Genomic DNA, 10,742 nt, shown 5'->3' with positions numbered 1-10,742 from the left:
TCACCCAGGTAAGAATGCATCATTTATACAGCATTTCCCCTGATACAACCATAGTTTTTCCCGATGTTCTCCTTATAAAGGGGCAGTCATTTGAAAATATATATAGAGCAAAGACTGTAGATTCCTATATGATAACAAGGTGCAATCCAACTCTAATGCGTTTCCACAGCTTTCCTACGAACAGATAAGGTGCAATCATTCCCAGGTATTGTGCAGATCACCTGCAAGTATACCGTCCACACACACAAATACAGCATGTGCTGGGGGCGAGGCGTCTGTTCACTTTCTAGCTGTAACAATGAGATCCTCTGGACTGATGGCAGCAAAGTGACCTGGAGAAGATCTGACAAATACCAGCTAAATGGAGACATTGAACAGGGCGACGTGACCCTTACCATCATCGGGGCAACTATGGACGATACTGGAAAATACTGCTGCCGAGTGGAGGTTCCAGGACTCTTCAATGACCTAAAGGAGCAGACAGATGTGAACAGAGGTAAGGTCCTAAAGGCCAGAAGGATAGTGCTTATAACTTGTACATAGGGGGCTGTATTATAGCAGTTCTTTTGTACATATCAGGCAGTAATATAGTAGTTATTTTTTTTCGTGTGCATAGGGAGTAGTATTATAGTTATAGTCTTAGACATAGGATGCAGAATTAGAGTATCTGTTCTATGACTGGATGATTTGCTTGGAGATTAGAATGGAAAAGGTGGATTTCATGCAATCAAAACCAAAATATATTCTCAAGGTGGCCATACACATTAGTCATAGACATAGCAGCAAGCAAGAAGACATGAGATAGCACTGGTGCACAGCCTTCTCTTCATACAGCTGATTGGCGTGGTGCCGGGTGTCGCACCCCACTGATTTGATATTGATGACCTATCCTGAGGAAGGCCACTGACACTGATGGCAAAAATGTTAGGGGGGGGGGGGGGGGGGAGCGTTGGGAGCTCCTTATACATATTAATCTGTCAAATTGTTCGCTGTGGGTTCGGCTAACAATACACTATGTATGGGGTTTAGCATAAATTCCTAGGCGATAATTCTCTAATCTCCTCCTTTTCCATGGCTGAAGTTTACTATATATTATATTTTTTTATACCGTATATTTCTAATTCTTAGCTTTCAGGATGTCAGTTCAAAGTTCCACCAGACAGGAGTGTCCTCCCTGTGGGGTTACTTCTTGCCAAATCCTTATTATAGTGCTGCTAGCAGGGTGCAAGGAAACAGATTTCGAAAAATTTATCTGTTTCCCTTAATCCTGCAGCACAAGATTCCCGTCTTAGTTAGGTTACTTTTTAATAAACACAAGGTGGGAGGGACTAAATGTCCTTTAATAGGCTCAATGGGCTCTAGTAGAGTAGTGTAAACAAATTCAATTTGTCCTACTAGTATACAGGGACAGAACAATCCCATATTTTCCACTGTTAAGGACTAAGGGAAAACAGATTAGCATTAGAAATCTACATTTACACGGATGCCTCATTTACGGTCATGCACACAAAACCAGTGTTAGTTATATGCTTGTACATTATTTTGCAGTTATGTCGTATTTTATCTAATACACACACGCTCATTTATTCTATAGAATACAGTATTAGTGGATGTTACATTGTACTAGTGTAGTATTGGCTCTAATAAATCACACATAGTATTAGGATTACTGCAGTATATATGAACCATAGTACTGGGATTACTGCAACATCTATGAACCATACCCAAAATTAATGTATATTCCAATTAATTTTTTGTTTCAGAGCATGTGGAACATGAAGATGTTCTGAATGATCCTAGGGTTGCTCTGGTTTATGTCCCTAAAGAATCTACACTGCTTCATCCTAAAGTCACTCACAAGGAAATTGAGGTACACATTCTATTCCAAATCAAAACATGAAGATATCAAATTTGTGTTGTATTCTTTACAAACTCAAACAAACATTCACTATATAAACCGAAAAAGGTTTGAAGATTTTGCTTTCCTCTGAATAACTTAACTAATGTTTAGCTGTTTGAGAACTGCTATACATCCGTGTTGCATGGAGTCAACAAACTTCTGGCACCTGTGAACAGGTATTCTAGCGCAGGATGATTGGACTACATTCCACAGTTCTTCTCTATTTCTTGGTTTTGCCTCAGAAACTGCATTTTTGATGTCACCCCACAAGTTTTCTATTGGATTAAGATCCGGTGATTGGGCTGACCCCTCCATAACGTCAATCTTGTTGGTCTGGAACCAAGATGTTGCAGGTTTACTGGTGTGTTTGGGGTCTTTGTCTTGTTGGAACACCCATTTCAAGGGCATTTCCTCTTCAGCATAAGGCAGCATGACCTCTTCAAGTATTCTGATGTATTCAAACTGATCCATGATCCCTGGTATTCGATAAATAGGCCCAACACTGTAGTATGAGAAACATCCCCATATCATGATACTGGAGCCACCATGTTTCACCCTCTTCACAGTGTACTGTGGCTTGAATTCAGTGCTTGGGGGTCGTCTGGCCACTAAACCCAAAAAGTTCAATCTTACCTTCATCAGTCCACAAAATGTCTTTTTGCTCTTTGGCAAATTGTAACCTCTTCAGCGCATTTCTTTTTTTTTTTTTTTCAAAAGTGGGACTTTGCAGGGGCTTCTTGCAGATAGGAGTCTCCTCATTATAACAGTACTCACAGGTAACTTTAGACCTTCTTTGATATTCCTGGAGCTGATTGTTGGCTGAGTCCTTGCCATTTTGGCTATTCTTCTATCCATTCCAATGGTAATTTTTTGCTTTCTCACATCTTTCAGGGTTTGGTTGCCATTTTAAAGCATTTGCGATCATTTTAGCTGAACAACCTATCATTTTCTGCACTTCTTTATATGTTTTCCCCTCTCCAATCAACTTTTTAATCAAGGTACGCTGTTCTTCTGAACAATGTCTGGAACAACCTACTTCAGAATTTCAGAGAGAAATGCACTGTAACCAGCACGTACAACATTTGCTGCCTTCCTCCTTAAATAAGTGCAATAATTGCCACCTGTTTTTCAAAGAATGAATGACCTCACTCATTGAACTCCACACTGCTATTATTTTGAACATGCCCCTTACAATTAGTGATTCAATTACACTGAATCAGCAGCATGCATGTCATGACTGTTGGATTTCTATTACTCTACTGCACCTGCTAGTAAATTATTTGCCATGTAGAAATATCATTTCTACCAAAAACAGTGATCGATCAGGTTAGTGATGTCTGATTGCTATTATTTTGAACACAACTATCATTTCCAGGGAGTTCTGGTTTCTCACCATTTTCTTTTATTTTCTAGAAAGTGTTTGATGAAGAGACTTTGAATCCCACAGAACCTGAGGGAACATTGAGAGAAACACTGCCAATAAATTAAGTGAATTAATGTAGGCTATAGGAATGTCCTCAGTATAAACATATCTGCACAGAGTATTTCAGAAGACAAATGAAGAGGCGATGGGTTGGGGGTTGTCCTGACTTCTCTAAAAGACTATAATATAAGAACTCCAGCAATAGCGTTGCAAAAAAGGAATCTTTTAATAGACATATGCGGCTGTGTAGAATTCATGACGTTTCGGCCATACATTAGCCTTCATCAGACTTCTGCCGCTTCGGGATAGATATCCAGGATACAGGCGTCTGTGTGAATGTGCAATCGCACTGTCTGGGATGGCGCATATGTCTATTAAAAGATTCCTTTTTTGCAACGCTATTGCTGGAGTTCTTATATTATTGTTGAAACGGGGTGGGAACCAGACTTCCAGCAGCAAACGGACGGCAGAGTGCCACGAAGTTTTGCTTATTCTCTAAAGACTAGTAAGGTATAATTAGATGAGTGTAATGGAGTGGGCTTTGGAAGGAACTTGCAGAGTTGTATAGGAAAAGATCAGGATTATGAAGTACTCAATGTGTGTGGTGCCCTTGAGCTAAATATTACATAAACCATCAGTCCATTTTGTTTTTAACATTGCTATACTTAATACTTCCACATAGTTAAAACCGTACCATCCAGTACTTAAATAGTGCCATATAAACTGTGCCACCCAGTGTAAAAATGTCCACATAATACTGCATAAACTGATCATACAAAAGCACTGTCCAGTAGAAAGAGTGTACTAGTGTCCAATTAATAGTGCCATAGTGAACATAGTTTGATCTAGTGTTTAAATACTTTATGGTTAGATAGAGATGAGTGAATTTCATATTGTGAAATTCATTCACATTTCGTTTTGTGGTAAAAGGAGAGTTGCGTTATGGTCCGTGGTAATGAAATACATAACAAAATTCTATGACAGAATGCCTTTAGAGGCATCCCGTTATAATAGAAGTCTATGGGCTGCAAAACAGATCAGTTCCATTTCCGTTATGCATGAGATGAATGCCTCTAAAGGCATTCCGTTATGGTCTGTAGTAACAGAATCCATAACGCAATTCACCTTTTACCAGAATACAAAGTGTGAACGAATTTCCTAACATGAAATTCGCTCATCTCTAGTTAGAGTTTAGATAATGAACACATGCCAAGTTCATTCAGTGACCAACTATTGCTATATAAGGAATACACATCAGTACCATCCAGCAAGCAGCATTTTATTGTGGGAGTCCAGCAGGAAAGTTCTCTAAATGGTGGACAGTCTGGGGTATGTTTCTCCCAAATTGCAGTTAGCCCTCGTTCCGCTTCGGAGATCTGGTGAAAATGCTGGTATTTATGCTGGAAATCAGCCAGACACCGGCCCTCATTGCAGGCAAAATAAACAATCTGTCAGGCTGCTCTGTACAGGATCTCCAAGCGGAGATGTGAACAAGGCCTGAGGTTGAAGATTCATGTGGACAGGGATTTGGTCCGCATATTTCATCAGAGGTGTACATCTTTCTTCTTTAGGAAGCATCACCTACAGAGGTGAAGAGAACAAGCACCCCAGAAGAAGCTGTAGAGGAGACCAAGTCATTAACCATTATAGTAAGTTTTCTCCTGAAAAGAACAGGTGAACACGTTTTTCCATAAAGGATTTTTCTCATCACTTACGAGATGACTGCTTCTTGCAAAGTCTCTGTGCTGATCAGCTTCAAAGCTCCAAGTCCCCTGTATAGACAAGTGCAGTGTCCCAGGGGGTCAGTAGTGTCGCTTTAGGTATGCTGGGCTTTGTAGTGCAGGGTAACCCACTAACCTGGGACTCACTGTCGTCTTCAAACGGGTCAGCACTGGAACAGGCAGGTGACGAATGTCGTGACGCCAGTGTCAATTGAACGGTGACACACCGTGTAATGATAGGTGGAATAATGGAGTAACTCAGGTATTCATACAACAGGTCAACTTTACTGCATGAATATGTAGTAGGGTAAACAGCCAGATAACACAGGTCCAGAGCTATTTCACACTTTATCATGCAGTTAACAGTGGTGGTTCAGGTTTTCACCTACAACAAGGTTAACTTCGAGACAGGCCTCCTAGGTTCAGGGATTTCCTCTTACTCTACTTGCAGAAACCCTCAAGGTCCAGACACCTAATTCTTGGTAATAACCCTTGAGCAAATACTTGGTAGAGGTCTTCTTCCCTCCTGACGGCTGGCTCTGTCTTTGGAGTTCTTCAGGTATCACTAACCTGGAAAGCTGGGTGGGTATGACCCTCCACACCAGGGATGCAATCTCTGCACTGCTGACTGAGCTCTGACCCTCTCAACACTGAGTCTAGAAACTTCTCTCTCTTCCTGGGCTAGGCCCTAACCTATTTATACTGAACTGGGGGCTCCCTCTGCTGGCAGTGACAAGGATTGCCTGAAGCAGGCCTGACTAGCTTAAAGGGAAACACATATTTCAATCTAGCAGTGTCAGGTAGCCTACCCGTATGCTGCACAAGCATTAAAAAGACAAATCTGGCAGTTTTCAGCCACCACTAGATGAGTAGCTCTTAAGGAGTTGCCTGGCCTAAGAGTCAACCACCCCAATGGTGGTAAGGAGCAGTGATGTGAAGTTCTTGCACTTGGAACCAAACCACCTCCAGTCCATCAGGGCAGGGGAGTCAGAAGGTGGACAGACTATTTTATTTAAACTTGGCCACAGCTTACCACCACTGGGATTGTCTGCACATAGGGTAGGTAACCCATTTAATGCTTGTTAAGGGCTCATGCACACAAATGTATTTTTTTTTGTCTGCATTTTGGATGCAGACCCATTCACTTCAATGGGGCTGCAAAAGATGTGGACCGCAGTTAGTCTGCATACGTATGTCCATTCCGTGGTATCCGCAAAAACATAGAACATACCCTAAGGAATTATATACATTAAAGGATTTACACTAACCACAGACCGGGTCTCCATTTGGGGCAACCCTAGTAAAAATTACTAGGAAACCGTAGCATGTGATATTCTATCACCCCGGGCCTGCATTATTCAAATCTAGGCAATGCTAGAGTAAATAACCACCTCCGCTGTATCAGATTTTGTATGACACATCACTAGAGGTCTTGTCCAGTAATGGATCCCTGTACCCCAATATTAGATATCCAGGAAGACATTGAATTGGGAACCTGCTAATTCTAGAGCACTTGTACCTCTTCTACATCAGGTGACCGATATCTCCTTAGCAGTGGTGGCATAGATCCTCTTTTTATTTACTACAATGTATCTGTTAGGGTCCATGCACACGTCAGTTGTTCTGGGTCTGCATCCGTTCTGCAATTTTGCGGAACGGGTGCAGACCCATTCATTTCAAGATCCGTAGATCAGTTCCACGGCCCCACTAAAAATATAGAGCATATCCTATTCTTGCCCACATTCGCAAACAATAGGCAAGTCTATTATTGCCTATTCTCAACGTGCAGTCGGCAAGATGTGGAACGCACACAGCCGGGATCCACAATTTTCAGACCGCAAAACACCTACAGATGTGTGAATGGACACTTAAAGGGATGGGAATAAATAAAATAAAAACATGATGTAAACCCACCCTAACCTGTTTCACTGTTACCATGCTAGCACAACAAGCTACCGAAAATTACTAAAAATGACCCCATGCATTTCTAATGTCCATTATCAGGGGTCGGAGGGGCAGACTAACATTTAGAAACAAAGCGCTTGGTACATTTTTTGATACATGTACTCCACCTCTATTCAGGGCACTGGCACTGATGGCAGCTGCACACACCAAATGCAACGCCCAGTATAAACAGAAGAGACCCCTCACCAGCCCACTCCCATTTGTCAGTGTGGAAGCCCATTCAGGGCTCATTGCTAGGGACCCTACATCAGTGCCTCGAGCAGGACCTGTTAAATAGTGCCCCAAAAAATATTCGGCATTTTTCAAGCCAGCACCTGTATAGGAATACCTTTATCAAATTGTATGTAATACATTTATTATAGCCACTGAACTATTTGATAAAATGTAATTCCAGTATAGCACTACCTGCTATTTGTTAGTTTCCTTATTTCTGTCCACCTCACCGAGATGGTTGCACACACTCAGTTGAAAGCTACAGCTACCACCATCCTTACTGTGGCAATCACAGAAAGATAGATCCAGCAGAAGAATGGAAGACAGAACAGGGATGTGAATGCACAGAATGGAGTAGCCAGTCATTGGACAAGCTCTGACCACACATCCTGCAACCCCGCTCTGACCATGTAGGAGAGCAGAGGACTAAGCCAGCAGAGATCTTGTCCTGACAGATTTTATACTGAATGGGAGGGAATAGCCTGCAGTATGAGAATACAGCCAAACTACAGAAGACAAGACGGTGTACCATTTTGAAGACAACTTGCAAATATTTTTATTCCATAATACAGTAAACAATTAAAACCATTTGCACCAAAACGATCCATAGCTTTTAAAATAAAATGTAAAAGCTTTGCCTAAGGAAGGGTTCTTATAAAGTTACTGGACCTGTGAGAAAAAAAAAGCTGAGATCATACTATATTAAAAGAGGGTTGTCTACTTCACATTGATGACCTATATCAGGCTGGAGGGGGCTGACCCCTAGCAATTAGCTGTTTCACAAGCCCGCAGAGCTCATACGAGTACCACCTTCTCTTCACGGTTTCACCTGCTCACTGACATTTCAGAGGCAAGCAGGTGTAATTACAACTACACTGCACTTCAATAGGACGGCTCCATCCTATTCTAGTGAAGGGGAAGTGTATGGGACTGAGGAGCTGTAATTACACCTGCTATTCTCTGCATTGTCAACAGCAAGCAGGTAAACCACGAGGAACACACCGTTCATATGAGCACTGCGTTCTCTTCAAACAGTTGATCGGTTGGGATGCCGGCAGTCAGGCCCCTGCTGATCTAATATTGATAATCTATCCAGAGGATAGATCAATATAAAGTGGACAACCCCTTTAAGAAATTAATGACATTCAAGATTTCTTTACCCTTTATATTCTAGGAGATTGCAGAGATAAATTACAGCCTCATTATAAGAGTGACCATTGTTTTTTCCCTCGCCTTCATGCCTCTGCTCATCTATTCATGTAAGTGCTGGAAACCACAAGTTGTGATAGAAATAAACATTTGCCTAGATTAACTAGTCCTGGCGGTGGTAATCTGGGACAGACCATCTCAACCTGCACAGGGGCTCAGGCTGGATGATAAACGTGGTGCAGGGAAAGACGTCTGACTCCATACCAACTATTGATTATCTTACCCCGATACAGGTTTTCCCAACAAGGCTCTACCTTTCCACTAGGACCCACCCCTGGTCAAACATGTAGGGGGGGGGGGGGGGATTTACACAACCCTAGATGCACTAAATTGCACCACTTTGTAGGCAGATTTTTGGTGCAGACACATTAGTAAATCTAGGCCTTTGTGTCTGGAAACAAACATACCTGTTGTGGAAAACAGCTTTGCTTAGAATAAGCCAGTGTGTGATCTGGTAATCCTGCTGGTTGAACAAGGGGAAACAGTAGTCCCATCATGGTTATTTCAGACAGTTGCACATTCCTACTTCTAGCTTTGCCCTATTCACTTTGAGAGGAAGTGTTCCAACTCATTATTTGCCCTGATCAGTGTTCAGAGGATTATCAGAACCTTATGAATTATACTAAACTGTCATTCAGATCACTCTCGCAGATGTGATCAGAGACCATTTTTTAGAGTTAGTATTATGGACCCAAGTTAAAAGGGGTTCTGCAGGAATATTGATGACGTATTCTCAGGATAGGTCATCAATATCAGATCAGTGGGGGTCAGACGCCTGAGATCCCCCACCGACCAGCTGTTAAGTGGCCAAATGCTTTGAGCGCTGTGGCCTCTTCCTAGGCCATGTGACATCACTGTACATTGTCACATGGCCTAGAGGCAGCTCAGCTCCATTCAAGTCAATAGGACAAAGTTGCAATACCAAGCACAGCCGCTGTACTTGGTAAGCACCCGGGAGGCAGCTGCACTCCCTAGAGCGCCAGTAAGTGCTGCAGTGTCTCAAAACAGCCAATTGGCATAGGTGCTGGGACTTGTGCCCCCGCCAATGTGATATTGATGCCTTATCCTTTGGAAAGGTTACCACCATTTACAAAGGTTTAATGACATACGTATAAAGAAGCAATTTCTAAAATAGTTACCCCCTCCATGACCTTACCTACACACTTAGTCTACATGAAGTTTATACAGAGCAGCCCGACAGGCAGAATTATTAATCTTCAGCCAGGAAGTTAGATTTTACATACCAAGGCTTCATGCAGACAACTGTCCATACTGTATTTGTCTGCCTTCCATGTGCATCTCACACAAAGACTTGTCGCCCTCCGTACAAAGCATTCTATAAATTTGCAGAAAAACTACATTATGGGAAGGGAGGAATCTTGCTCAGAAATATTTGTGTCAGTGAACAATCATGCATGGCATATGAATGGAATCCGAGTGTGCATGAGGCTTACCAATGACATCCCCCCCCCCCCCCCATCTTGTGCCATTTTCTTCAATATCATCCCTCTGAGTGATTTTCTTGTCTTCGCAGGCATCATGAAGGTGAACAAAGGATAAGCCCTGAACGTCTGGCCCACATTATATTGGCTGCCATTTAAACACCTGTACATTGGGCTTGTCTGCTAAAAACAGTCACTTATCACAGCCGCTGGAGAAGACTAGCAACCACTAGAAGGCAGTTTATTGGGGAACTCCAAAGCAGGTTTTAAATATTTTGAAAAAAGAACAAACAAGAAAAACACTAAATTAAGATCCCAGGGAGGAATCGTTGGTCTTAACCCGTCTGCCACTATCAAAAAATAAATAAATCAGATGAACCATGGGTGATCTGCAATTTTTTTTCCATAGAACACCTTAACTCAATGTTGAAATGTGGACTCTTAGGATTTGAGAGAGGATTGCGTCAAGCGCAAAAGGCACTTCAGTGTGCTGTGCCTGTCACATTTTTTCAAACCTGAATCTATTTTTCTTATCCATTAAGTCTTTTAGGGACCCCATGTCTTCAAAAGGAAGGGCATTTGCCCCTTTGGCCAATTTTGATAAATCTACATCTACTCTAAGGAGCAGGGATCCCTGTAAGGCTATCAGCACCTCAAACCCCAAATAGGCCATGGGTGCTGCCTGCTTCCCTCATGTGGAGAGGAATGCAATCTTCTCCCAGCCGCCTCACAGATGCGGACTCAGCAAATGCCATGAGAACAAGTCTCCCATCTGGAGGGACAAGAAGGCTATGAGGAGGAGCTGGAGAAGGGTCAAATTTATCTTCCTGTCCCTACCTGGTTGGAGGCGGGTCATCTCTCCTGGAGGA

At 42.3% G+C, this 10,742-nt stretch overlaps 1 protein-coding gene across 1 annotated transcript; it reads left to right on the top strand.

Annotated features, from left to right (window-relative positions):
- Positions 1-255: 255 nt before the first annotated feature.
- LOC122926109 (hepatitis A virus cellular receptor 1-like) lies at positions 256-10,207 on the top strand. Its single transcript, XM_044277495.1, has 5 exons — positions 256-496; positions 1,764-1,870; positions 4,895-4,972; positions 8,397-8,481; positions 9,966-10,207. The coding sequence occupies exons 1-5, from the start codon at positions 256-258 to the stop codon at positions 9,989-9,991; spliced, it is 537 nt and encodes a 178-aa protein (XP_044133430.1). The 3' UTR covers positions 9,992-10,207.
- The last annotated feature ends 535 nt before the right edge of the window (positions 10,208-10,742 follow it).

This window comes from Bufo gargarizans, chromosome 2 (genome assembly GCF_014858855.1).
Source record: "Bufo gargarizans isolate SCDJY-AF-19 chromosome 2, ASM1485885v1, whole genome shotgun sequence".
Taxonomy (NCBI): Eukaryota; Metazoa; Chordata; class Amphibia; order Anura; family Bufonidae; genus Bufo; species Bufo gargarizans.
This window is presented reverse-complemented; position numbering and strand designations above follow the sequence as displayed.

Excerpts from the sequence above, each read along its gene's own strand:
- LOC122926109 (XM_044277495.1), top strand. The coding sequence starts at position 256 with ATGTGCTGGGGGCGAGGCGTCTGTTCACTTTCTAGCTGTAACAATGAG. Across the intron at positions 497-1,763 it reads GCAGACAGATGTGAACAGAG|AGCATGTGGAACATGAAGAT; the intron begins GTAAGGTCCTAA and ends TTTTTGTTTCAG. Across the intron at positions 4,973-8,396 it reads CCAAGTCATTAACCATTATA|GAGATTGCAGAGATAAATTA; the intron begins GTAAGTTTTCTC and ends TTTATATTCTAG.